At 41.9% G+C, this 27,317-nt stretch overlaps 3 protein-coding genes across 21 annotated transcripts; 2 read left to right on the top strand and 1 right to left on the bottom strand.

Moving 5' to 3' along the window:
- Nucleotides 1–257: 257 nt before the first annotated feature.
- TXNL4A (thioredoxin like 4A) lies at nucleotides 258–9,011 on the bottom strand. Of its 2 annotated transcripts, none has more exons than XM_063325756.1 (4): nucleotides 8,879–9,011; nucleotides 8,410–8,583; nucleotides 1,526–1,629; nucleotides 258–845 (listed from the first exon to the last, which is right to left on the bottom strand). In XM_063325756.1, exons 2-4 carry the CDS (start codon nucleotides 8,560–8,562, stop codon nucleotides 674–676), a joined length of 429 nt encoding a protein of 142 aa, XP_063181826.1. In that variant the 5' UTR covers nucleotides 8,563–8,583; nucleotides 8,879–9,011; the 3' UTR covers nucleotides 258–673. The 2 variants fall into 2 exon arrangements, with proteins under 2 accessions (XP_063181826.1, XP_063181827.1); XM_063325757.1 differs by lacking the exon at nucleotides 8,879–9,011 and adding an exon at nucleotides 7,191–7,268 and having other exon boundaries at nucleotides 8,410–8,548.
- Nucleotides 9,012–9,112: 101 nt separating this feature from the next.
- On the top strand, nucleotides 9,113–18,529 carry LOC134511567 (probable 2-ketogluconate reductase). 11 transcript variants are annotated; one of them, XM_063325746.1, is made up of 8 exons: nucleotides 9,113–9,694; nucleotides 10,523–10,770; nucleotides 11,621–11,800; nucleotides 12,997–13,381; nucleotides 14,628–14,799; nucleotides 15,616–15,794; nucleotides 16,548–16,644; nucleotides 17,028–18,201. In XM_063325746.1, exons 2-8 carry the CDS (start codon nucleotides 10,570–10,572, stop codon nucleotides 17,182–17,184), a joined length of 1,371 nt encoding a protein of 456 aa, XP_063181816.1. In that variant the 5' UTR covers nucleotides 9,113–9,694; nucleotides 10,523–10,569; the 3' UTR covers nucleotides 17,185–18,201. The 11 variants fall into 11 exon arrangements, 10 of the variants coding, with proteins under 10 accessions (XP_063181816.1, XP_063181809.1, XP_063181808.1 ...); XR_010069907.1 differs by lacking the exons at nucleotides 9,113–9,694; nucleotides 11,621–11,800 and adding exons at nucleotides 9,701–10,008; nucleotides 18,434–18,529 and having other exon boundaries at nucleotides 17,028–17,403; XM_063325739.1 differs by lacking the exon at nucleotides 11,621–11,800 and having other exon boundaries at nucleotides 9,113–9,653.
- Nucleotides 18,415–25,816, top strand: LOC134511568 (probable 2-ketogluconate reductase). Of its 8 annotated transcripts, none has more exons than XM_063325748.1 (6): nucleotides 18,415–18,535; nucleotides 18,945–19,329; nucleotides 21,081–21,252; nucleotides 23,288–23,466; nucleotides 23,647–23,782; nucleotides 24,616–25,816. In XM_063325748.1, exons 2-6 carry the CDS (start codon nucleotides 18,948–18,950, stop codon nucleotides 24,770–24,772), a joined length of 1,026 nt encoding a protein of 341 aa, XP_063181818.1. In that variant the 5' UTR covers nucleotides 18,415–18,535; nucleotides 18,945–18,947; the 3' UTR covers nucleotides 24,773–25,816. The 8 variants fall into 8 exon arrangements, with proteins under 8 accessions (XP_063181818.1, XP_063181825.1, XP_063181817.1 ...); XM_063325755.1 differs by having other exon boundaries at nucleotides 18,497–18,620; nucleotides 23,647–23,743; XM_063325747.1 differs by having other exon boundaries at nucleotides 18,497–18,620.
- Nucleotides 25,817–27,317: the final 1,501 nt, after the last annotated feature.

The following is a 27,317-nucleotide window of genomic DNA, read 5'->3' as shown; positions in this document are numbered from 1 at the left end:
TCAACACGAAAGAGAAGTCCATCACCACAAGTCGGTTAAGCTGGGGGGAAGGGAAATCATGGAAGATACCTCCTCTGAGTTCTGCTGAACACTACTCAATGCACCTTAGTGCTTTCTTCCTGGTTTTAGTGGATACAGAAGACCGAGATACTACACAAGGAAAATCTGACAGAAGTGGTAAGCCTTCATCTGCAACATTATGACTTTGCATCCACTTACACTTGTTTTCATTCTCAAATTTAATTAGCTAAAGAAAATTAAGGTAAATAAGTGAAACTCTTTTATTCTCTAAGAAAAAAAAAAAAGCTATAGTATAGTTTTCCCACGTATTTCTGTAACAAAAGCAAACAAAACCAGTTGAAATGTTTTTCTGCAAACAGGCTTTTTGTGTACAAAAATACATCATACCAAAAGGACAACACAGAGTAAAGTCTTTAAAAAATAAAAATACCTTCCAAAATTCATCTACAGTATTACTGCAGTCAGAGAGTTCCAGGCTTCATGTCTTTTACTTTTCCAAATGGAATTCTAACCTTTGAAATAATTCAAAATATGCTCAAAGTTGAAGGATTTGGGTTGTTTTTTTTCTTTTAATATATATATATGTACACACATACACAAGAATAAATTTAAGTGGATGTAGGGTTAAAAAAAAGGCAGCCCCAAAGAAATGTCAGTATCTGTATTTAGTGGAATAATCTTTTGGTGATACCACCAAACCTCGACCTTTGCGGGCTCCTCTATAAACAGTTTCTGTAATGTCAATCATCTCTTGCTTATCTTCCATTGCCCAGTTGATCTTGTTGTTATTACCTGTACCTAAGTCAATCATGATGTGTTTGTTCCTTTAAAGGGAGAGAAAAAGAAACAGACAAGTTAATATGGTATTATAATTCAGAAAGAAACTTTATACTCCCACAAGAATGCTTTGCAGGATTCAAAAGAAGCCCTTACAATGTAAACAGGCTTGCAAAATAAGCCTCCAAGAAAGAGTGTCCACTCCTGTCACTCAAGTTGACATTTTACTGCCTATTTCTAAAGCTAGAACAAAGACTGCAGACATGGCCTCAAGACTGCTACTCAGTGCAATTATCCTTCAGCATATTCCCCATTGTTTATATTCTTTACCACTACTAACACCAGAGAGAGTTCCATGCTTGCCAGTAGCACGTTTTATCTCATCAATGTAGACACCTTGGCTCCAAAAAAACCCTTAATACTTTGGGTATATCTTTAAAGCAAGTTTGACAAGCTTGACCTCTACAGGGAGTTTCAGATTTAAAACTAAGAACAACGGATAATAAAAACAGTTTTCACTATTGCTAATTTGTATTCCATTATCAAAACACTGTTACTACGCTAACTGGAAAACAAGTAATTTTCCTATTTAATCACCTCATTCTTTTGTAGAGCAATGAAAATAAAAGCATCAGTATGCTGATATGCACCTAGAAATGATCTGCTGAGACACTGTATTTGACACACAATAAATTTAACTGAGTTACATTCCAGAACCATCACGTACCTGAAGAAAAACATGACAGTACAGGGATCGTACAACTCGTACATCTTGTTGAAGTCTGGTACTTCTGTGATATCCACAAGATAAACGACAGCAAAGTTTTTTACCTAAACAGAAGAAAACAGGAAATATAAAAGCAATACACATTACCAAAACTTTAATTGTTTGTATTACAGATCAAAAGACATAAGCTTTCATTATTGCAAAATTTATTTTCCAAAATATTAAGACATAGAATCACAGTAAACAGCCTTGCCATTATTTTTAACCACAACGACCAATTACCATGAGAAGTATTTTTAAGTATAGCCAAGATGCTAATTTGACATCCAGTATCAACTGGAAAGATACTACGCTAAACCAACATCCAGAGAAACGAATGCCCTTTACGTACAACTGAGAGCTCGCAGTGACATGCACAGTCCTATACAAGTGGAGTAACTGCTTTGTGCAAGCCAAGCTCACATTTTGCCTCCGTCGTCAGCTGCTTACAGACTTCAGACAATTAATGATCTAAAATGCCCTGGTGCTTGCCTCCAAGCATTTTTTTCCCCTGCTAAACCATCTAATTTGTTTAACGAGGCTAGTTAAATGAAAACAAAACTGATAATTTAATAATAAAAACTGAATGCTTTTGGAGAGGTGTAAAGGTAAAACAGGAGCTTAAAATTTAATTGATAATGAAAAAAAAGACCTTGATAAGAAGCTATTATGGTAAAATAGGCTTTCATTTTGCAGTTACCGAGTTAAATGCACAAGAATCCCTCCCCTTTAATGTCATAATGTCTTCATTCCTGAAAGAAAACCATGTCACATTTTTATTTCCTAGATGTAGCATATTTATCCTTAAGTGGAATTAGGGGAAGGTTTAGTTTCTAAACTTAGCTCATACATGTACAGTAGAAATTAACACACACACATTAAAATATAAGTCAGTAGGCATCTAAATTATACAAACCTTTAACTGTAAAGTATATTATCACATACTCATGCATTATACCATGAACACACAACCTTGCCTGCCCCATCCTTACTTACATACAAATATAATTTCGGTCCTTCCCATTTGACTACGCAAAATTACCTGCCTGAGGTAACACGTGTGGTCTAAGTTTTATGACAAATTTACTGTTTATCACAGTATTTCCCACATGTTATTTTTGCTATCAAACACCTAAAAATGCTATGAGTAGTATAATTTCTGCTTGATGTAAAGATGTTTTATTTTAGTCCACAAAACAGGATTAGACTGTATCAGAAAAATATTATATACTGTGCACCCCGTACTTGACATCCTAGCAGGTACTTTAATTGAGAAGTATGGAGACATTTGTTTACAAAAACCAGAAACACACAGTAAATAAATTTTGATAGACTCCTGCTTCAAGACAGTTTCTAAATTATGAAAAAACAATCGCACTTCAAAGATGTAAATAAGTATTAGTAGCGAAGAAAGTAAAACCTCTTCTGGAGTGAAACAGCATTGAAATAGTTTTTACTGGGCTTTTATGAAGCCAGTTACAATCCTAGACTCTGTCAATGATCTAATAAAAATATCTCATTTAAGCCATGTTCCAAAACTGGCAAGAGGTAAAGCCTTGAAAACCTGAGTTAGTCATAATATCAAATTCTAACACCCTCTGAAGTGACCATTCATGTCCATTTCAATTTTAGATGAAAGATTTCTAAGTTACTTAACAGGATGTGCATAGTCAACAATTTAGCTGAGAAGTGACTGAAGTTACTCCCTGGTTAGCCTTAGGAGGCAAGAGACAGTTGTTTGTTATTTAAAAAAAAAAAAACCAAACCTGAATAGCGATTTTAATTTTCTCCTATCATTTCTTCTGCCATCCTGCTGACATTTTTAGCAGCAGCAGCATAGCTTCACTGTGGGGAAATTGCAACAACACATTCAGCAATTCTGATAAACTAAACATAATCTTTGAAAAATTATTTAATTTGGAGATTAGAAAATGATTTTAAGTTAAACCAAGCATTAATACAACATTCTTAGGACCTGCTTTGTTCACTGCAAGATTAGTCCAAGGAGATTATATGTTCCACCAGACGACCACTACAAAAGCACTGCTAAACCAAAATTCTACTTCCGTGAACTGCGTATTCCACATAATACTGGAACAACAAAGCTTTTAAAGTTACTTTTACACTATATACATTTAATTCAGTTGAGCTGTTGCAGAACCAGAAATGCTTGTCACAAGCAACGAACATCAACAGCCTAAGATTTTAGAAAAGAGAACCAGAGATAACAAATGCATTAGCTTATCTTCTGAAACTCAGGTGCTATTTAAGTCTTAAATAAGTTATTACATATATCTTACTCAAAAGGACTGGATCATTCAAATCACCTTTGCACAGCATATATGCAAGTTATCACCATAATCAAAGCATCTCAGACATTAACTGAATCTTCCTTCTCTCCTACATGGGAAGCACAGCTACCTACTTTTATAGAAGTGAAACTGACAACAGTCACCTGCTCAAACGCTAGTATGAGGTCTGAAGCAGACCTTGAAGCTAGATACAGACTCCCAAATTTGAATTCTACGCTTTAAAAGGGGCTCTATTCTTTCCCCCTTGCTTTCTTAATTACAAATCTGACAAGATTGCCACTTCAAAACCGCTTAGCTTGCAAGTGCATTGAATAAGGATGTGTTTTGTTAAGTTTGGACACTGGCTGCCAAGGTTGCCTGTGACAGGGGCCTTGCCATGTAACACTGCAATATATGTAGCAGCAGGAGGCTGGGATTTAGGCCTAAGAATGAACTAGGTAAAAACATAGTTAAGAGGCTAAATATGGAAAGAGTGATGCAGAAGCACTGCAGTGGCCATAATATCTACCATTTAGTGGCCATGGCAGACTGGGCAGGCTTGTCACCAAGGGGCATTTTATTTCAACACAAGACAAACCCTGTAGAACTACTCAAATATCTCTGCACAGCATTGACCAGTTTTACAGTGTGAAGAGGCACCTACTGTCACAGACACGGTATCAGACCCAAGACACAGCCGGCTCTAATTCACAAGGCTTTAGCTTAGGATCCATTTTAAGCAAAAGCAGTTGAAGTATTTCTGGATTCAGGAGTCAATCTATACTTGAGTGAGCAAGTCTTTGGAGACAAACCACAGCTTAACCACTCCCCATCGACTGGGACATGAATGCATCCCCCAGACAGAGTTGTCAGTTCAAAAACCACAGTCCTATATAGAAGGCAGTGGTTGCCAAGAAGTTTGCTTTCTGACTTCTGAGTTATAACTGGGGATACAGTATGCAGACCTCAAAACAAGGATTACATACAACTCTCAGCAAGCAAACCATGCTAAATAAAAGCAGCTGCAACAATTGAGACTACACTGAGGCTGTTAATGTAAACCAAAATTTTACTCTCCAGACAATATGCAAAAAAACTTGTGGTATTTTAGAAATTGAAGACATAATAACACAAGTTTATTCTGAAAGTACTTAACCTCATGACATACAGTAATATTTAGTAAATTTGTTGCAGTAAGTCAGCTGATTTCTGGAAAAAAAACAACGCAAAACAGAACAACCCTCTAGCGATAGACCTCCTTTTGGACAACTCCACACTTGTTCAACACCTGAAGATAAAAACATTTTCTGCAGAAAAAGAAGACAGACATTAACTTTTGAATGTATTTATTTCTGACCCTCTAACTTTCTTTATCCGTCTTTCAATTCAAAACTTTCTCTGTCTTACCAGGACATTGTAGCTGCTGTCCACGGGAACAGGACGGAGGACAGGAGGAGACTAAAAGCCAAACAGCAGCATGGATTCAAAATTTTATCAGGCTTACTTTCATCAGTTTGGCTTTTGTTGTTTGGTTTTTTTCCTTACTGTAGCTTCACAGATTAGTCTACATTACTCAACTCGCATATACAAAAAACAGAAGTACCTTATTGCCTAGCCACAGCTACAGTTCTGTGAAGTATTAAAATAGGCTTTATCTGATTGGGTGGACTACTATTAAATCTTTAAACAGAACAGCTCGACTATAATGCAGAGGAATCTACAGGACCCTTAACATCAGATACAGATTCTGTATCCTATCTTGATCAGGACCACACATGTTGCTGGTAAACAGGAAACACAGATATAGGAAAAATCATATGCCAGATTTACTTAAATCTCATCCAAAGTTCTCCCTCCTGACTTAACTTCATTAACAATGTCATTCAAAAAAAAAAATTAATGCATTCCTACAACATGAGATTGCCACAGCAAGATGATCAATGACTAGGAAGAATGGCAACAATCGTGACATTTCTTTGGATTTCTGTTAGGGCTAAGTAATACTCTTTTTTTTTTTTTTTTTTTTGTTAAGATTCCAGTTCCCTTTAAGAAGCAAATCTCACAGCCCCGTGTTAACTTATGGCTCAAAGTGCATACAGCAAATACCTAAGGAAATCTGAGATAAGATTTAAGATTCCATCTTCTCATCTTCGTCACCAGTTTCTAGACAATGTTTTTTATTTTTAGATGTCTTTATGGACAATGAAATCACAGGGAAAAAAAAACCAGAGGCACTAAGACTACCTTTTGCAACAATTCATTTAGGGTGAAGGCAGCTAGCAGACTTCCATTACTGAACTCAAAGACGCTGCAAACACAGTAAGTACAAACTTGAAAGTCTGTAGTACTGTCAATATTTATTTGAATTTTTTTTCTTGCTAATTATGCTGTAAGTTTAGCTGATAAATTTCTAGGGGGAAAGAGAAAGACATTACGCTGCTAAAAACAATAGTTAAAACTAACAGTTTTGAAAATGACACACGAATAAATGGATTACCTTTGCTCAACTTTAACTACAAACACCAGTAACTATATTACCAATATGTTTTTTTATAGCTCCCTCTTTCCCTGCCTCCCCTTTCTTTTCCTTCCTCACTTTTTGTGTAACCTTTACGGAAATGCAGACGCACAACTAAATAAATGCAAAACATTTGGACAATCCTACCTAAACCTACATTGACCCAATACAACGTATTGGCTAAAGTGACCCAGCTTCACAAAAGATTATCTTATTTACAGTATTCAGTCCTAAATAAATCATGGCTTTAAAGTATTTCTTAAAAAAGGGGTATTAAAGTAATTCAGCAGCCAAAGCCCTGTATTTCAGGGGATGGGTTTTTATAACTGCGAGCTTCCTTTTAAAAAAAAAGTGTATTTTTAAAAAAGGTGTTCCAGAGAAATTTTATGAAACTCAGTTCTTAGATGTTTGGTTGAAACCCTGACAAAGCAAAAATCTAACATCTTACAATTACCATTTGTTTTGAAACTCAGTGAAACCTTGCTTCTTTTTCATATAACACTGGGGGTAAAAGAACGGTCAATTGTAAGTGCAGTACATTTCAGTGAAAATAATCCGCTCTGTATTTTCATACAGTGTCCTAGTTTCTTTTGCCCCAAAAGGATTCAAACTGAGAGAGTCCTGTTTTCCCATTATAAAGTACAGATAAACATTACTGCTACCCAAAAATATGCTGCAGGCTGAAAGAATATTGCACCATGGTAACAAATGTAAAATATGGCTACATTTTGTCCAAATGTAACATGCAACTACAGCACGTTAACATTCTGTATTATTCTGTAGCATAAACACCTGTACAATTGGAACTTTTACTCACTCTTTAAAACAGCAGAGATCCAAACATGGCTTGTAAGCAAGAGGATGAGGAAGGATCTCCCCCTTTAATTTGCCATTTCTGCAGAGGGAGATTTTTAAATAAAAAGTTATATTGTTCTTTCTTCCCCCAGTCACCCCTAACTGACAGTATGTCTGCCAAATTGCCAAGCATCCTACCAAAAGTCGATACTAACAGTATCTGAGCATAAGACACTCCCACCATGTTAAACACAAAATGACTACATTAAAGCATGTCACAACTCCTTACTGTATTCTACTATGTCTTAACATTTGGCTATAGGTATAGATCTTTCATTGTAGGGACTTTTGAGACTTGAGTTCATTTATTTAAAAATAACATTAAAAGAGAAAGAAATACACCACAAAAAGAACTCTGTATCAAGTCATACAGCACATATACAGTTGTGCATGAAGATAGCTTTTCCTACCCATGTTACTATTCCTGGTTCAAGGTTTTTTGCTTCATTTTCTATGTGGTTCAGTTAAAGAAGAGCTGTTAGTTTTCTACATCTATCACTACACAAAACCTTTACCAAATACATTAAAAGGTAAATTATAGCTGGTTGCTTACATTAACAGTATAATTTTTTCTTCAATATTTATCTTTCTTAAGTGAGTGACCAGGTGTTGGCAGCCATTCAGTTTCCATCTGAAAACAGTTTCAGAGTTTGGCTCCTAAAATTTAATTCAGCCCATGCAACTCAATGGAATGCCTTCTGCCTCCACAAGTAATATAACTGACAGATTAACCAACAACATCCTGTACATTTTAGGATCTCGCCATTGTTAAGAGTCAAAATGAAAGTAACTTCTCAAGTTATTCAAATGGAAACCTGAAGCTACTGAACATTCTTATTGTAAAGTGACAGTGCTACATTACCCAAAGCCACAGCAGTCCTACTACCAAGCACTTGTTTCTGCTTGAATGCTGAGGTTCGTTACATGATGGATTATTAGCAGGCAGCAACTCTGATTTCAGAACTTGCAACACTCTCTTCACCCCATTAAATGCTACAAAGATCAGTGTAGTAGGTGACTTTAAGAAACATTAACGAAAGCAAACCAAACAGCTTTCTTGCTGCCTCCTAAAGCTGGAATACTCCTCCAGAACTGAGCTGTAACCTGCCTCAGGCTTCATAGATGCCACTTGAAACACCGAGTGCAGAAAGCAACCGTCTCACGTCACAACTCCAGCTCACCTTCTCAGCAATGCTGTATAAGACTTCATCCATTTTCATGCAGGTGGGGTCCCAGTCGTGCCCAAAGCGGATGACCACGACTCGGTCCTCTTCCGAGAGGATGGCCTGGTCCACCTGCCAGCCGTTGTGCAAGTGCGGCAACATGTACGACATCCTGAAGGGCGGGTGGCGGGCCTGCGGGACGACACACACCACCCGGGAGCTGACAGCCCGGCCTGCCTCCGCACGGCGCCGCCAGCCCCCCTCAGCGGCACCCCCAACCCCACACACCCCTCCCCGCGCAGGCCCAGGCCGGCCTTTAGAGGCCGCGGCCTGCCATGGCGCAGCGCTGCCCCCACCCCGCCAGACCTTTGCGGGGCGCTGACGGCCACCGGGAGCTAGGGCCGAGCCGAGCCCCACCCCCGCCCGCCCGCCCGCCCGCCCGCCCCGTCCCGTCCCCCCCCCCGCCCCGTCCCGTTCCCCCCCATACCCCCTAGGCCTCCTTCTCTCGGAGAAACGGGGCAACGAAGCCAAGGCGCAATCGGAAGCGGAAGTGAGGCAATACGTTGACCCGACGGGCGCACGCCCCTGGGGAACGCACTTCCGACCTGCGGAGGGCGGGGCTTCCCTCAGTGGGCGGGGCGGAGGCCTCTGGACCGTACCAAGCGTGAAGGCGGGCGGGGAGGGGCGGGAGAACAGCTTGGACCGTACTAAGCGAGGGAGGGGTGCCGAGGTAGCGGAGGCGGGATCGGGTGTGACATGGCGGGGCCTGCGAGAGGCCCCCTGCGTCGGGGCTGGGGCCAGGCAGAGGGGTTGTCCTCTCAGGGGTCTCAGTGCCACCACCCCACCCGCTGCGGAGACAACCCCAAGCGAGGGGGCCTGGGCTGGGGCCTGGCTCCTGGGCGATGGCCGAGAGGTTGCCCCAAGAGGGCAGCCAAAGTGGCGGGTGGCCCTGTGGGGGTGGGCAGGTTGTGCCGCCTGCCTGATGGCTTGGGGCCGCGGGCATCTCCCCTTGCCAGTGGGGCATGGAGCTGTGCTGGGGTGGGTGACGTGGTGTGGCTGGCCGGCCCGTGGGCGCTGCTGGGTGGCACGGGGAGGATGAAATGGAGGTCACCATGGCCCGAATCTCTGCCCGCTCTGTGGACGTGAAAAAACTCCATGTGCCTCCATTAGATTCGGTTGAGGAGATGGCGCAAGAGAGAGAGCAGCTCCGTGCATCTCCTGGTTACGGAGGATTTTGCCACTATAGGAACCCGCAGCAACGGGTTAGTGCTAGCAGTGGCCTGAGCGCTCTGTGACAATAGAGGTATGTCTGACCCAGCTGGATCACAACTGCGTACCCACCTTCAGTGTTCCTTTCTGAAGGGACACGGTGGGGTGAATGTGTACCCGTGGCAGGGAACGGGGATACCCCCCCGGGAAGCTCCGAAGCCCCCCGCCCCGCTCCAGCGGCGTGCCGGGCAGGGGTTAATCGGGCTGCGGCGCAGCCGGGCGGCCCCCCCGCGGTGGCGGGGCGGGAGCTGGAGCTGGCGGCTCCTGCGGCCTCGGTAGGGTCGCAGCTGGAGGAGAGGAATCGTCGGGAAGGCACCAGCCCTGGGTAAGCCTGTGGTGGTTGTTCAGGTAATTCCTTTTCTTCTACAGAGAAATTAGTGTGAAGGGTTTACTCTGGATAACGCGTGCTGTTAACTTTTAAAACAGAGCTAGGAAAAACTGTGTAACTTACTTTGGTGTGATTTTGGCAAAGTCCAAAATGATACGGCAGCCCCGGTCGAAAGATCTGCAAGTAAGTAGTAAGTCAAGCGTCCGCCAAAGAAATTAGGCCAGGTTAGAAAAACAGTGACACTGAAGTTAATACTTACACGTGGTTCTTTTTATTTGCCCACTTGTCTCAATCTAATTAATATTTTCAAAGTTTTCTCTGCATTCTGAGCGCCAGAACTTATCAGTACACCTACATTATTATCAGTGTTATATTTGATTCGATGCATACATGGAATCAGATAATCTTACATAATTAGAACATGTGAGGACAGACAGCTTTAGGAAAAAAAAAAACCAAACAAAAAAACCCCAGAGAGTTAGCAATACTGCACATGATACTAGTCCAAAACCAAAACTGTCATATCCTTAACAGGTGTTACATTGAGCACACTGGACAAGACATCTGGTATCTGAATAATTATGTTCAGGAGCAAAGGATTTGGTCTACTAAAACTGATTCCCTTGATGTCTGGCCAGCCAAATTTGGCTTATAAATTTATTCATCCAGCTATTGCTTCTCATGGACATTGCTGTCACAGGAGAAGTGTGGATTACAGACAGAGGTACAAGACATGCCCAGGTAGTGCTGGAGGACGAACACTAAGTGCTCCTCAGACCAAGGTTGGTATCTGGAGAGCCCCCTTCCCTCTGCAAGGTTCCTTTAAGTAGTTTTAGTTTTCTACTATCAATATAATTTTTTAAGATTGTACCTGCTACTAACAGAACCCCAGTTCTTGAACCAAAGCTGCAGTCTATTAATGGTTCACGTGCACAACAAACATGGCTGAAATTGTGGTGGACTCAGTGTGTCCACACCAATGAGAAGACTAATTACATGCAACTAGCCTGTTTCTAGTGCACCAGCTGGTTTGTTTAAAGCTGAATCAGCTCTTTCTGTGCTGAACTGTGGCTTCCCCATGAATCACCTTTCTGCGTGTGGAATTTAGGAAGTGCTTCTAAAATGAACGCGGGTCTGAACTCTGTCCTTCGTGAGTGGTGTACTGTAGTGGAGGGGAAGTGATGATGAAAACAACTGATGTAGTACAGTGCTGCCTTACTGGCATCTGCCGGTTAGTTGGTCATATCTGGCACCCAGTTTTCCATCACTTAATAGCATAAGGTTTAGTTGCCGTCCAGTCTGAGTAAGTTGCTGCAGGAGCATCAGGTTCTGCTCACCAAGAAGCTGGGCAAGGCTGTCACAATGTGACATGAAATCTTGCCTTTTATTCTATGCGTCATTCATTCTAGAGGGTGAATCTAGCTTATTCTTCTAGGGTCATGATGTGTAATACTCTAAGAAATATACAGATGGCAGCTAGGGAGATTTGCACAATTTTCACAGCCATGTGGGGCTGGCAGGGTTCAAAATACTTCAGTTGGCAAGAAATAGATTAGATATATTTGAGAACGTGGTATTCCTTTGCAATATGGTTGCAATATTCATCTCATTGCTTTATTTGCTGCTGTGCAGAACTGGTTAGTGTTATCAGAGGAACTGCTCCTGGTGAAGTGCAGACCTGTCCTAACATGGAGGCCCCTTCTAGGCCATGTACAGCAGCAGACTGGAGCTGAAACAGAAATGCAGGTCAAGGCCAGGATAAAGCAGTATTACTGGTGTCAAGATTGTAAGCATTTAATAGATGCAGTTGGGGTAAGTGTGAGTTTGCTCAGGACAAGTGTAAATACGGTTTGATGGAAACTTCCAATCTGCAATGACGCCTTCCTGTCACAGGTTTGAATTCTGGTTACTCGCTGAAGGCTTGTGTGAGAGGACTGAAGCAGCAGGAGATTCCTGCCCAGCACTGTGTGCCCAGAATAAACCAGCATACTGCTTTGGAAAACTGTTCTGATTCAGTTTGCACAATGTCAGGTTTCCTGGACCCAAGTCTAGGACACAGTGTGGGATAGAGACCTAAAGCAAGTGGAGCACAGCAAACAGAATTGTAAGAAGTTAGACATGAATGATGTTAAGGCACATGGTGAATCTTCAGCTACCATTTTTGTCAATAAGGGCTGCAGTTCTCCCCTCTAATTATGCATGTGGCTATCTGTGGTGCCCCTGTCTTATTGCAGGATACAATACATTTGCACGGGTGTTGCAGAGAGGACTGGGCTCAGAACTGTCTGGGCAGGGGAGAAGTTCTAGTATGAAGGATTGTGCAGCCAGTAAGACTTACAGTGTCACCTCTAGTGCTCTTCCCCACTGGTTCAGCATACAGGCATGGGCGTGCTAAATTTTGCACGAGATAAGTTCAGGTACAGATCTGGATGTTTAAAACACTGAAGACAAGCAGTGCAGCAGCAGTCCAAGGATGGCCCTTCATTGTGCAAATTTGTTAGACCTAAACCATTTCTGAGAGATGTTTGTCAGACCCCTCTGAGCCTCAGTGCCTCCCTACACCACCTGTGGCTTCACTGACCATAATCAATAGGCAAGAAACTTTGACTAGTTTCTTGACTAGTAGCCTCTGTTTCATACCATTGTTTATAGAAATAAATCTGTGAGTAAGGTTGAGAAGCTACCAGATTTGTATGAAATCAATATTGATTCAGGACTACAATGAAACTATTTGAGAAGAACACTTTGTAGGACTGGATTTAGATCTAAGGGGATGGATATTCCTTGGTGTTATAGTCTAAATCAGCACTTAGTGAAAATATTGGGAAGTTGTCTAATGTGCCACACTAGTACCAAATGACTGGATTTATTCTGTATCATTAAAAGCAGTGTTGAGTTTCATCAGTTTCCTGTTTTACAGATGTGAATTTAAATGATCACTACAGCATCACTCGTTTAAGGGTGTTCTCCAAAACAAAGGAGTATTTTCTTCTCTTGCTCTGTTGCAGATCATGGCAGAAGAGGAGTTGCCAGGTGTTTTGATTCTGGATGTAGGAGGAACTCATGGTGTGCTAGAAGACCTTGCAGCACTTTTGAAAAAACACTTTCGCCTTATCACCATGAAAGAATTTATTGAAAACAAAAAAGAAATGAGCAAAAAAATCCAATCTGTTTTCGTGTTTGAATGCAGGCCAACTATTGACCGGGAGCTTCTAGAAAGCCTGCCTAATTTAAAGGTAATTGGAAACTCCGGGGTTGGAGTCGATCACTTAGACTTGAAAATGATTTCTAACTTTGGCGTAAAAGTGACCAACACCCCACATGCTGTGGCAGACCCAACAGCGGACATAGGAGTGGCTTTGATGCTGGCCTCTGCCAGAAGACTAGTGGAAGGTAATGTTTGAAATTTTCCTGGATCTTCGCTACTTCTTTGGCATATCTCACTTTTACTATGATACAGATGATCTGTCTGAATCAATATTTGGGATGCTTTTACAGGGAAAAAAGTTTCTGAGGACTCCATTTTCAGAGGCCTCTGCTTTTCATGTCCCTCTTCTCTTTAGGGCAGTAGTGACAAGAGTAAGGCCTTTGTCTAAACTATGCACTTTAAAGTCACTTTTGATATCCTATTTGGAATAATTTCTGGCGCTTAGTTTTCCTCTGGCGTTCACTGGGTAGGTTGTTTGTAGCTGTAAAAACTGAATACAAAATGCATCCAAATCAGATGTCACCACTTCTCCATTTCCCCTTGGAGCAAGTGTTAGGAACTATGGGAAGGTACAAAGCATTAATGGCCATATCCCCATCTCTAGAGCAGTAATTAATATAACTCGTCATTTTTTTCCTGCTTCTGCCAGTGAGTTGTAAACAATACAACCAATGGGTTGTATTTCCAGAAAAGCATCAGCATTTTTATTGAAATAGCTGATAATTCTTTTGACAAAGTTATTCCAAACTGTACCAACAACATTAGTTTGTGTCCTTAAAGGTAGGTCCTTTCCCCACATGCCCTTGCCATGCAATGCCTTTCAGGGGAAGGAAGGTGTCAGTAGAGACTACCACAAGAAGTTGCCTTTGTCTTCAGGGACTCAGTGTTTCTGTCACCACTGCTCCGCCCCTGAGCAGGAAATAGCACCTCTTTCCCGGTGATGTTTTCCCATTATTGATGGACCTTGAGTTGTTTGCATAAAAACTCATAGAGATCCCTGGCTGAGCTGGAATTTGCAGCCTTCACCCCCACTCAGGCAGTGGAGCTGCTTTGTCTTGTGATCCAGGAGAGAAATGGTGAGATTTACCCTAGGTAAAAAAAAGTTAAGTCAATGCTCGCAGGATGGTAAGTGTCAAAGAAGCTATTTTTGAACTTCCAAGAAAATACTGCGGCCACAGAAGAGTTAATTCCCTAAGGAGCCATTCCTCCCAGCACAGTACCCACCTGGGAGCCACCCTGTGTTACTGGCTCCAGCCCTGTCTGTTACAGGGAATGGCACCATCCAGGCCCTTCTATAAACTGATCAAAATTAGCAAGGATGTTTTGTGAGGGATCCTCCAGAGCCTTGCTGCTGTGATGGTGAGAAACTTGCTTTCCCCCAAACCTACATTATAGTCGGTTTGTACCCATTTAGCATGTATTTACATTCAGGCTGCCAGATTACGGTTTCTCCAGACACGAAGTATTTTGCTGTGGACTGGCTGGGAGTGGAAGTAACCAGAGCAACGCTTGGGATCATCGGGATGGGCAGCATTGGGTACAAAGTGGCTCAGAGAGCCAGAGCCTTCAACATGAGGATCCTGTACCATAACAGGAACCGGAGGTAAAAAACGTCTGGTTTCTGCATGTAATTAGTCAGAGGCAGTGACAAAAACCACAGCTCTGCTCTGTCTCCCTGGTCATCCTAGGCACTTCTGGCAGCAGCATGAGGAGCACCAGCATGCCGCCGCTTCCTTGCTTTGGCTCCCTACTGCTCCCCTGGGGAAACCGCTCCCCCTCGCCTCCTGCGCTCGCTCTGCCCTGGTCAGCAGTTTGGAACAAGAGCTGTGTAACCTTTATAAAGGTGTTGTCCAAGCAAACAAGGGCTTGTGCCCTCACTGTGTCCCCTGTCCTGCCAGACTCTTCTTCAGGCTTCTGGCAGCATCCCTGGCCCATCCAGCCAGTCACCCCTCTCCTCAGCCCAGCCAGATCACTCATCACACCAGCACCAATTGCAAGGGTCTTATCTTCTCTCAGTTTTATAGTTCCCTTTCTTTCAGACTTCACTTCCCCTTCATTCTTTTTTCCACCTCAAGTCCTAACTCACATGTCAGGCAAGGAGAGACTCTATAACAGAGGTTGGCATGGACCCAGGAGACAAGAGTGGGGTCTGACTCTGTCCCCAGCCTCCTATACTTAATATCACCTACGTGCTTTGCTTTCACACATACATCACTCCTTCAGTGTCCCATCACTCCTCTAGCCTCTTGCTCCCTCTAGCCCACATCCTTCCCTCCTCCCTTCCACCATCTCTACCTGTCAATGTGTTTTCCTTTACCTTGGCCTCAAACCTCTTGATCTCCGTGCTGTTCCAGATCTCTCCTAGGGTTGATTGATTGTTAAAGCCAGTTAAAAAGAGTTATGCCAATTTTTTCATTAGAAGGAAGGAGGAGGAAGAGGCAGTTTGTGCCCACTACTGCGAGAAGATGGAAGACTTGCTGCAGCAGTCTGACTTCGTTATGCTGGTTGTGAACTTGACTCCTGAGACTCACAAACTGATTGGGAAAAAGGAGCTGGGGCTGATGAAACCTACAGCTACTCTTATAAACATCAGCCGAGGTAGGATGGCCTAAAAGCGCTGTTTGTGGCTCCACCGTTAAGGTTGTGTTTTGTCTGATTATGTTTACATTCTCCCCTCCAACCTCAGCCTGTGATATCCCTGTGTTGTTTGAGTCAAAAAGTAGCCAGCAGTCTACAAACGAATGATTTATCATAGATCAGATGCTATGTGTTCAAAGGTCCCGTGGAATTTAGGGGTGCTCAGCAGATGTTCTGTTCTCTTTGGCCGTATCCTAAAGACAGCTTTTTTAGTGGAAATAACTGAAAGGTTTATTATCACCAATGATGAATGGGGTACAAGGAAAAACATTTCATTCCAAACAAGTTTCATTTGGAACAGCTTTGTAGAAAAGAAATCTCACATGAGATTACAGATCTGTTGGCACTGAACAGGCATATAAGAGAGAGATTATAGTTTCAGTAAGCAATGCAGAGGTAAAAGTGGAAAGCTTGAAGAGGTTAAATGATTTGTCTATAATAATACAGGAAGTCAGTGTCAAAATGAGGAAAAGACTGAAAGCAGTCATATCCCAGGAAAGACCTTATGCAGTGGACCATAATCCTCCCCTAGTTAAAGATTAATAAATAAAATCTCTGTTTTGTTTGGTTAATGGTTACTAAAAAGACATTCTACTTTCTAACAAGATGAAGATCCTGTAATTTTTCTGACTAGACCCCTGAGACCATTCCCCATTCCCAGGTAAAAACGTGTTCATTAACTTGTCATGATAGCAAGATTTAATTTCAATGCAGGTGCAGTTATTGATCAAGATGCATTGGCAGAAGCTCTCCAGAATAAGGTTATTAGAGCTGCTGCTCTGGATGTGACATACCCTGAGCCTCTGCCAAGGTAGAGAGACCTGTTTACCATTCTGTTAGTCTGAAATGTTTTAAATGGTGTGCAAAAGTGTGTTCATAATCTTGATCTCCATAAGGAGTCTCTCTCACTGTTTAAGAGCAAAACCACAGCCTGTTTCGCACAGTGATAAATAAATGACAAACTGTTCTCCTTGCCCACGTCTGTCAGTTCTTTGCCTTACCCGTCAGTTAGGCGGGCAATGAGACCAATCGAGAGGAAGAAGAGATGGGTTAACAAGCGTCACACAACTTTCTGCTGGTTCTATCTCAACGTGCCATTGCAGTTTCCAGAGGTTCAGTTCTTAACAGCTAGCATGGGATAACCGCAGAGTAAATTCCCTGTGTAATACATTCTGTTCTTTCTGTTTCTTACAGAGATCATCCTTTATTAAAATTAAATAACATCATCATAACCCCTCACATTGGAACCGCAACAGTCCAAGCTGTCCGTATGATGGCGGAAGAAGCAATAGCAAATATGCTGGCTGTTCTCAACGGCCAACCCATTCCAAGTGAAGTGTTTCCCAAATGACGTGTGCCAGATGATATCACTAAATCTCATGTCTATGGGAAGGCACTATTTCTTACAGTACCACATTAAAGGAAAGCAACCTGTTCCTGCACTGCTCTTGCCGTCGTGATACTGCAAAGCTGTCCTCTCATTAGGCTTGATCTGTACTGTTATTTACAATTCTGAAAAATAAAGTGGAATTAATAAAAGGGATTTGTTTAAAAATTTTGAATTTAGTAGGTATGCACTTTGGTATCTTCAGTCTATTATTTCAAAGAATACTTGTGTTCTCTCCCCAGTACTTGCTGCTAGATAATGATAAGCCAGTACACCAAGCAGTTTGTCTAACACTCTCGAATATATTAAAGCTGAATTGAGCATTAATTCCCTGCAGAAATTTGACGGTATCCTGAAACATTTTTCAGCCAATATTGAAATATTTTATTTTTATATCAAAACATTGAAGAAAGCAGACTCCTTTGAAATGATCGTAGGCCTAAAGTTTTCTAATCTAAGAAGAGCTCTACTTCATCTAGATGTTAAGTGAAAGCAAAGCCAATCATTGAAAAAATATCTTTGGTTTTCCTGAGCGTATCCTGTGAAAACCAAAATAAATCCCAAGAGATTTTGTTCCTTCGGGCAGACAAAAATGATGCTTTTATCTTGACTGGCCATGAAACAATAGTAGGTCTACCACTGAAATCGCATGGGTGAGGGCACAGACTAAAGCAAAATTAGTGATCAGTCCTGAATTCCAGCCCAGAGCCAAGCTTTTTCTCACATTCTCTTTGCTATGAGCAAGCTACAAAGTCAAAAAATTCAGTAAAATGTTTGTCACCTCCATAAAATCAGAAGGCCTTTCCATTGATTTGCAGTATGGTCAAGCTTCTTGAAGGGATGGTAAAATGAAGTTTTAGCCCAGGAAGTATAGACAGGCCAAGAGTTAGACATTCAGATGCGAATAGTGAAATACTACTAACGAGACAACAGCAAGTATTGCTATAGGGGATTCCAAGATCTCCAGCCCTTCCACAGCTCTCCCTGCAACTCTCCCCAAAATTCCTATGGAAAATCAATGATCAATGATAGCTCTAAATAATCTATTTTTAAAAAAAAAAAAAAAGCTGTCCATTCACAGACCCTCTGGGAACCACAAACAGATTGTGGTTCTGTGATTCCTGAAAAAAAAAAAAAAGAAAAGTTTTAATTTAAGTGCATAAATCCTTCTTGCAAAACACTTGCCTAAGCATCTATTATTTTGTTAACTTAGGGTAGCCTCAGGAGAAGGTACTGCAATTAAGAAGTCACTGGTGTCTCTTCAGGACAGGAGGCTGCAAAAATCTCTGGACTGAAGCATTTAAAAATTAATCTGGTAACTCAAAGTTCATGGTGAAGCTGTGCAATTTATTTTCACAAACGAGATTTGGTCCAACATTTTTCTAAGCTACTTAGACATGGTAATTTGTGATTTGGGGTAGGGAAGGAGATTTATCGCACCAGACTATTGGTGCTCTGAAACTAAGTGATGAATGAGAAATAATTGTGTGTGTTATGAGCTTGGTGGCAGTGTGTGTGTGAGTGTGTGTGTGTGTAATTGGTAGTATACTTAAAAGAGCAGCTTTCTTGTCTTGGTTTGTTTACCTTCCTATCTAAATACGTGGTTTATGAGATCTCTTGTCATAGATGTCACGAAACAGGACGTGAAAGTGATTTTTCTTTAAAATGTCTGTAAATAATTATATGTCTGTCTTGTGACACTTGTGTCTTTCTTCTTTGTGCAGATCATGGGAGGAGGAGAGCTCCCGGGGCTTTTAGTAAATGAAATCGGTGGCATACATGGGATACTCCATGGCCATGTGGTGTTCCTGAAGAAACATTTCTGCCTCATAACCATGAAGGAATTTCTTGAAAACAAAAAGCATATGAGCAAAAAGGTCCAAGCAATCTATTTGTGGTGGCACAAACCAGTCATTGACCAAGAGCTCCTCCAGAGCCTGCCAAACTTGAAAGTGATTGCGAATTCAGGAGTAGGGATGGATCACCTGGATCTGAAACTTATAGCTAGCTTTGGTGTGAAGATGGCTAATGCACCACGTGCTGTTTCCAGCAGCACAGCAGATACTGGGATGGCTTTGCTGCTGGCATCTGCTAGAAGACTAGTGGAAGGTAACATCTCACTTCTTTTGTGGCTTCTAAAAATCATACAAGATTTACCTACCATTAACTTAACTTTTCCTGGAGTTATCTGTAGTGCACATAGTTTCACATAAAATGTGAAAATCTAAATATGTTGGGTTGGCAAATAGAATAATCAGTATTTTCATGTATTTTATGTATTATAAATATACCTAAGTTATTACATTATACACAAACATACATAACATATATTTCAACCAGTTATAAATAAAATCATAAGAGTTCCTTTTTCACAGGTCACCAGCCTGGGTTGAAAATACTTGAGCAGAATCTTAACCACATTTGATTCAAATTTTTGCTTTATGGACAGGGCTTGGTCTTAGAAGCTGTGTCATGGTTTGGGCTGGACTGGCCACTGAAATGATACGGCTGTAGACTTAATTTAACGGTTTCAGATGAACTGAAGTGTGCTTTCTACATATGAAATCTTTAAATTTCATTACCTTCTTCAGTAGTGAAGTTTCAGTGATTTTGACATTTGGCTGACATAAGACATGCTTCTTGGTGTGATAGTGTTACAGCGCTATTGACCAAAAATGGGGAATGCCAAAGATCAGACGATCGCAGCAATCACAGGCTGGCAGAAGAAGAATGTGGGAGGCAACAATGGAGCAGAATAAGGGTATATGCTGTAAGCTGGGTCTGACAGAGGCACGGGCCTATTCTCAGGGACTGAACTGGATTGGTGCAGAACTGGGAATTTAAGGAGCATTAGAGAGCAACAAGGCAGCCTGCTGCACTTTCTGCTAGTAGTATCCTTTCTAGTTTCTTCCACAATCTTTTCTTGCCATTTCCCCGAGTAAACCCGCCCTTGGATTGGTTAGAATGCCTCCTGCTTCAGGAAGACATCCTCCAGATTTATCCCATCACATTTACCAACCTTTGATTTGCCAGCTGTACCGCAGGATTCATAGAAACTCAAAGGAGACTTGTCTCCCCCTAAATCTGTTTCTACCTCACAAAGAGGAGACAGATTAAAAGGGAGATTAATTTTTTGTTCCCATCTGCATAAACTATCCGTGGTGACCTTTCCGGTAGCTCTGCCCTGGCGTGACTGAGTTTATCCTGAGGCATGTTTTGATACTTTCACAATATTCTGCTCATGTTTTAGAAGAGCTAGCACTATCAGAAGGCTGAAATATCAGAAGCCTGTCACCTTGCTAGCAGACTAATAAGCGCTGTCTCTGTGCATATAAGTTTATTTTTGGTGTTATAGAACTATGCAAAATTTTGCAGGTTTAACAGATAATTATGGAAATTACCGAGTAATGATTTTTAAAGAAGTCATATTTTGCTTTCCATGGAGAGTGGCAGAGGTGAACAGGAAACTTGTTCTTATTCTACGTAGCAAAAGCAACATCTCGTGTTATTCTCCACGTGACATTTCCAAAGTCTGCAGTGTTACTGGCAATAATTATTTTGATTGCTGATGCAGAACAGGGCGATATTTTTATGGATCTAAAGGGATTTTTAGGGGAGATTACATTAAAAAGCTTTTTTGTAGTAGGGTGAGAATAAATGGGAATGTCACGTACATGGGGAGGGGAAAGAAGATCTATTAGGGAGTCACCTAGGATGTTACAAAAACCATTGCTATTTAAAATTGTGTGTTTGTAACCTTTAAAGGTGTACTATAGTAGCACAACAAGCCCAGACTCTTTTGCCGCGTTCCTCTGTGTTAGAACCCATTAATTTCTCATGTTGGAGTGTTTTTCTTGCAGGCTATCACATTGCAACTTCTTCGCGTATGGAGTACTGTGAAGCTGATTTTTTGGGTGTTGAAGTTACTGGAGCTACTCTGGGGATTATTGGCATGGGCAGAATTGGGTATAAGATTGCTCTGAGGGCAAAAGCATTTGAAATGAACATTTTGTACCACAACAGCACACGGAGGTAAAGATATGTCTTGATCTTAATTACAGCAGAAACTCCCTTTTAGATAGTCATTATTTCCTTTTCAAGGAATTATGTCAGGAATATAGCAAGAAATGAGGGAATAGGGCCGAGATTAAAGCAAAAGATATAAACAGAACTGTTGCCTCAAATCAGTCATGTAAGGAATTACTTGGCGATTAAACACTTGGAAACTTAGTTTAGGTTTTATATTAGAAATTACAGCATTTCCTGGAGATGTGAACAGGAAAGGGAAAATCAAGCTTATACCTTTTTTATTCTTACGATACCTTACTATAGTGATGCATAACTCTACCTTTTGTTTATTTTTTCCCCATATTTCAGGAGTGATCTTGTTGAAACTCTGAATGGCTGGAGTACTAGGAAACGTATACTTGGTGCAATATGAAAACTGATTAACTTGAGAGCTGTTCTGGAGAAAGCCTTGTTTCTCTTCAAACCAGTAGGAGTTTTGCCAAGCATTTAACTGGATTTCACCTTTTATTTCTCTCCCCTCCTAACTTTCATATCTGGGAATCTGATCCGAGTTAGAGGTTCAGCACATAGGGGCCCTTCAATGTAAAGGTGTGGGAGATCCCCATGTACTGCTCAAGGCTGCTGCAATCAGGCAAGGTGCAGCCAACAAGCAGAACAAATGTTTACTTCTATAAACCGTGATCTACCCTGAGACAACTTTACTTCTCCCTGGGGGAAGGGAGAAGCTGCAGTGCTACCTCCCGTGGCTTTCAGTGATGTTCTCCATATGCAGGCTGCAGCAGGAGGCTCTAGCTATCCCTAACCAAATCACAAGGGCAGATGAGGCCGGAAATCTCTAGCCTTGCTCGGCATTCCTATTACTTCAGAAATGATAAAAACAGCTCAGCTTTTCACATTAAAAAAAGTGCTAGTGAACACCCTCCTTAAAACCTTTTGGAATTTCTTCATAAACCACAAAAAAGTGAAAATAAGGCACAAATGTGGGTTTTTTGCTGCAGATCATCACTAACTCCCTCTGTTTAACATTTTTCCATCTTTAATGTAAGAGTGCCGTGATGAAAAATCAATGCACAGTGCAACAGAAATTAAAAACCTGCTTATTTTAAAGTACATTTACACTTCAAGCTTATGTGCTGAAGCGACATGCAGTCTGCCAGAACTGGCTGTAGTTCCAGTCTTTACCCACTTAATCACTGTTTGTTGACCTGGACACTGAAAGAAAACAATGAAGTGCATGTGTTAGGAGACACATGGTCCAAAGTTACACTGAAGATATTTTCTTAGTGGACTTATTTCTTTATTTCTAGATTAGGGAGGAGATAATTCAAAGCCATTCTCTTGCAATCGGGAGCAGAAGATTGTACACACAATCTCCTGTCATTGCTTCTTTAGTTCCCAAAGTTCAGGCAGCTAAATTTACAAAGAACAGGAGAAATGGCAAGTATCCTTTTCTATTGTGAAAAGTTCAAACTAAAACTCTTTCTCTGCTTTGGTAACGTTTTTTGTGGAATACTTTATTTTGTTGAAGTCCTGGAGCAGCCAAGGAGCCTGCCCAAGAGCTGCCTTTCTGATTCCACTCATCAGAAAACGACGGGCTCACTGGAGGATGCCAACAGTATGGGGACCGCCAGCATGCTCAGAGTTCACACAGATGAATTCCGGTGGATCCCACTGCTCTGGTTTGAGTGATTACCGTGTCCTGTGAGGTGCACCTACCCCACAGGGGATCCTGGAGAATGCTGCCATCTGTTCCAGTGCTTAGTCTTAGTTCCCTTGCAGGCTTTGAAAGAAGCCCCTGGACCCTGCACTGCAGTGGCTGAGAGGCAGGCATGCAATCTTATCACCTGCTGTAGAGCTTGAAGCCTTCCAGAAGGGCCTAAACAGCCATCTGAAACTAAATTCACCTTTTCTTTTTTGCCACCTGTTTGCTATAAGAATGTAATAATCCTTTAGTTTGTATACCAGGGACACCACTGAAGAACATATTTGCATGCCTGATGCCCTGAAATACACTGTGATCCTTTTTTTTCCCCACCAGGAAAGAGCAAGAGGAGCAAGCTGTCGGCGCTGCTTACTGCGAAAAGATGGACGGTTTGCTCCAGCAGGCAGATTTTGTGATGGTAGTGGTGAGCCTGACACCTCAGACACACAAGCTGATTGGGAAGAGAGAGCTGGAGCTGATGAAACCCACAGCTACTCTCATTAACATCAGCCGAGGTACCATCCAGAACCCCAAAGGGGCCTGAGGAGAAAGTGTGAGCCAGCTCCTGTTGTGTTACAGGCAGCGCAGGACAGATCAGGCATGGCGAAAATGCCTCTTTCTCCCCTTCTAGTCTGTTTTTGCTCTCAGATCGTTACCTGCAAATGACACTCAGAGACACTTTTATTCCACGCCAGGTGCTGTAATTGACCAAGAGGCGCTGGTGACGGCCCTGCAGAGCGGTGTGATCAGGGCCGCAGCTTTGGATGTCACCTACCCGGAACCGCTGCCCAGGTTGCCATCTCTGCCTATTTCTCAGCAAGGATGCGAGGGGTGAGCCCTGCCGGAGGCAGGAGACAGCCCCGCAGCAGCAGGGCAGGGGTCTGGCATCCCCTGGGGCGGGGGTCTCTGTGAAGTGCCGCGCATACGAATGGGAGGCAGCCCCGACGTTGGGTCTGATAACAGGTCAAAGGGAAGCCAGGAAGCAGCAGGAGGGGGCTGGTGTGCCGAGGGGAGCATTAAACCCCCTCCCTAGAATCACCATATGAAGCTGCAGCAGCGCTTCACTTACAAATGGCTTTATCTGAAGGTGCAACTTGCCGTGAATGGGTCATTTGCCGCTTGAGTCGTCTTAGACCTGCTGCACCGCATTGCCCCGAGGTTTCCCTCCCCGCGGGCTTGTTTCCCCCATCCAAGGCTGAAGCGCTGCTACCGAGCTGCTGCAAAAAGGCACCTCTACCACAATGGTGCCTCACGGAGTTAACTGCGCTGGCTGCATTTTGGGCTGTGGGGAGTTTGGTCTTGTTATGTCTTGTGTGCCAGGACATCGCTGTCCATTATGTGAATCGAAACGGTCGCTCAGGCCATTGTGTAAAGTTAATGTGTCAGGAGGGCTTAATCCTCTTCTGACATAGTTCAAATTCCTGCCTAATAGCAAAAGCCTGTTTCTGGACAAAAGAGCACAGTATAAACTCCTAACATGTCCATTTAATGTCCAAAATCACTTGAACACGCATAATCAGGTTCTATGGATGTAAGCGGGACTTGTGAAGTTATATTAAAATAACTTCATATTTAAATACGGTGCAAAAGCCAAAGTGAGACTCCTCTTTATTTGTACGAACAGCAGTAGGTAACTTAAGCATCTCTTTTTACCTTTCTTCCAGGGATCATGCATTGTTAAAATTAAAGAACGTCATTATAACGCCTCACCTCGGCATTAAAACACACAAGGCCACCTACATGATAACAGAGGAAGCTGTTGAAAACATACTAGCAGCTCTTAATGATCTCCCCATACCCAGTGAAGTACTCCCTAGCTGATGTGCAAAACGATGTAACAGCTCTCTCTTTATTCTTCTCTTTCCCCCCATCAGCTCTAAAGGTTTTTATTCTTATGTCTTCTCTATTAAGAGAAACCTATTCCAAGTGGGCACAGAAAGCTCTGGCTTGGTCTTGCATGTCGTTAAAAAACAGCTTGTACATTTTAATTTCCTTGCAAATTGGAGGAATACATGACTTTTAACTTTCAACCGTATAGATGCACGCAGGCTTTAAAGTGGCTCTGGGAAACCCAACTTCTGATTACCTATGCGCTTCTTGCCAGGCTCCCTAGTGCTAAAGAATATGTTATTTTAGGTTGCATAATTCACTTTGTTCCCATTCTATTAGCTGTCAAAAACAACAAAGTAAGCTACCTGGCTAGAAATATTATTGATTTTCCATATGGAAGTCTCCTGAGCTCCTGAGACGCAAAATGCTGAGACAAAAGTCAGTTTTCAGAAATGTACCGAGAATCATTTATTCAAAGCAGACTGGATTTTAGAAGACAATTTAAAGCACTAACACTAAGGAAAATTAGTCTTCAAGACGAACATGCTACTATGTGCAGCCTACCTCCAGATTTTCAACTTTGTGTGAATATTTGGAAGAGCACTTGGAGCCCTCTAAGCCTCCAGCCCCATTCTGTAAATTAGTGGGAACAGAAGTCTGCAAAAACACACGCAGCATTAAAATCCAAATCAATGTTTTCCTTTGTATCACTGCTTCTGGACATTTGCAAGAATAATGACACTTGAAACAGGGAGCTTCACTGACATAAAGAGGAAAAAATACTTTGACAAATTGCTTTTGTTACTGCAATTATCATTATAGGAAAAATCAGAATGCCATGGCTTTCCTCCACTAGAAATAGCACCTGTATTACAATTAATCATTCAAATTCCACAGGAAAGGGTCTCTTTAAATAGAAGAATGCTAATCCACCTCACTAAAGCTTTGCAGGAAACAGTTTGCTGTCCTCTCAGTTGTCTTTATTTACTCTATTGCCTTAATACAAGTCCAAAAGACAAATAAACCAATATGCAACTCAAAGTGGCAGTGCTATGCATTTTGTTATGTACTATGACTTTATGGATAGTATGATTATTTATCAGTAAAATTTATAGCGAAGTTAGCTGCCATTAAGTGCAGCAAGGATTTTGCCTGTAGTCTCAAGCATCTTTACAGGGCCATTTCCACTCCCTTTTTCTTGCAGCAGGTGCTTGCCAAAAGACACTTCCCTTCCACCAGTTGATCATAGGATGATGTTACCAATTCTTGCAGCTGAGGGAAACAAGATGTTGCAGCTTTTCAGTAGCAGCAAGTTAGCCAGCAACGATTTCAAGGCTGTCCCAGGTACCTCCCTGTTCTCAGAGGTGTGGGCGTTCAGCGTGCCTTCCATTGTCACCTGTATGACCTTGACAAAAAGAAGTTTATTCTTTCAAAATAAAAGGCTAAGCGATAAATTACATAACTGAAAACAAAGTGACAAGAAGCTAAAATAGCAGGGAGAAGAAAAAAAAACACCTTTTATTAGATCAATATCCTAAAACTGGAGAAAACACACAAGGTCTTGCACATGCAAACTTTCTCCAGATGTGAAGCAGTGAACATAAAATCAGATACAAGTACTTCATTTCACTTCTATGTAAAACAATAGAACATGCTTGGCATTCGCTTGGAGTTTTACCTCTGCTTTTGCAGATATTTCGAGAATCTGGGCTGATTATTTACAGAAGCGTTCCCTGCCGGTGGGGTGCTTTAGACAGGAAGACACAGGCCCAGACAACAGGATACCTGGCAGTCCTTGGGGTGATGGCGTTGGCTCACATACATTGCCTAACGACTTGGCATTCCCCAGACTGGAAATCATCACTTGAAGGACAGCTTCCCAAAATGTCTCCAGGAAGCAACTGCCTCCCTTTTCAAATTACATTGCAAAAAGTGACCCTTTGTTTCATGCCTTTCCTTAATCTATACATGTTTATTGAATAGTATCAAATTAACTGGCATACAGTTAAGGAAACCTTCTTGTGCTTACTAGACACTGTTTCACATTTCTGCTTAGATTGTGCCTGGAAAACACACTACATCCAATCTTAGGATTGCTAAAAATGGATCAAAAAATGCAGCAGCCACATGAGCAAAGAGGCGATCCATTAGAGTTCACCCCATTGATTCAGATTTGTTTGAAACCTTTTGATGGGCAAACAGTACATGATCTGGCACAACGTGCTGCTTCAGTAGTCTGCTGGGAAAGCTGGCCGTACCTAGGGCAAGCAGGTGGTTTAGTGGTAACACTTTGTGGTGGTTTAGAGTCAGTGAAAACAAGTGCATCGCTTGGGTTGCCCTTGCCTGAAACAACAAACTCGTGAATATACATTTCCTGCCTCCGCTTTTTTTGTCCTATGAATCCTGGTCACATATAATACTGCTTTCTAATAATGTAGACACGGGAAATATATGTTCGTATCCAGTTTTGTACTTAAGCATCCCACCTGGGAAATGTATTACATTACATTAAACAAAAGTCTTCTAGGCTAATGCA

Source organism: Chroicocephalus ridibundus, chromosome 2 (assembly GCF_963924245.1).
Source record: "Chroicocephalus ridibundus chromosome 2, bChrRid1.1, whole genome shotgun sequence".
Taxonomy (NCBI): domain Eukaryota; kingdom Metazoa; phylum Chordata; class Aves; order Charadriiformes; family Laridae; genus Chroicocephalus; species Chroicocephalus ridibundus.
This window is presented reverse-complemented; position numbering and strand designations above follow the sequence as displayed.

What these genes read in the sequence shown, in the direction of transcription:
- TXNL4A (XM_063325756.1), bottom strand. Translation starts at nt 8,562, where the DNA reads ATGTCGTACATGTTGCCGCACTTGCACAACGGCTGGCAGGTGGACCAG. An exon ending in TATACAGCATTGCTGAGAAG is followed by an intron (nt 1,630 to 8,409) that starts GTGAGCTGGAGT and finishes TCTTCTGTTTAG; the next exon opens with GTAAAAAACTTTGCTGTCGT. An exon ending in ACTGTCATGTTTTTCTTCAG is followed by an intron (nt 846 to 1,525) that starts GTACGTGATGGT and finishes CTCCCTTTAAAG; the next exon opens with GAACAAACACATCATGATTG.
- LOC134511567 (XM_063325746.1), top strand. Translation starts at nt 10,570, where the DNA reads ATGTTCAGGAGCAAAGGATTTGGTCTACTAAAACTGATTCCCTTGATG. An exon ending in TGCCAGAAGACTAGTGGAAG is followed by an intron (nt 13,382 to 14,627) that starts GTAATGTTTGAA and finishes ATTTACATTCAG; the next exon opens with GCTGCCAGATTACGGTTTCT. An exon ending in TCTTATAAACATCAGCCGAG is followed by an intron (nt 15,795 to 16,547) that starts GTAGGATGGCCT and finishes ATTTCAATGCAG; the next exon opens with GTGCAGTTATTGATCAAGAT.
- LOC134511568 (XM_063325747.1), top strand. An exon ending in TACCACAACAGCACACGGAG is followed by an intron (nt 21,253 to 23,287) that starts GTAAAGATATGT and finishes TTTCCCCACCAG; the next exon opens with GAAAGAGCAAGAGGAGCAAG. An exon ending in TCTCATTAACATCAGCCGAG is followed by an intron (nt 23,467 to 23,646) that starts GTACCATCCAGA and finishes ATTCCACGCCAG; the next exon opens with GTGCTGTAATTGACCAAGAG.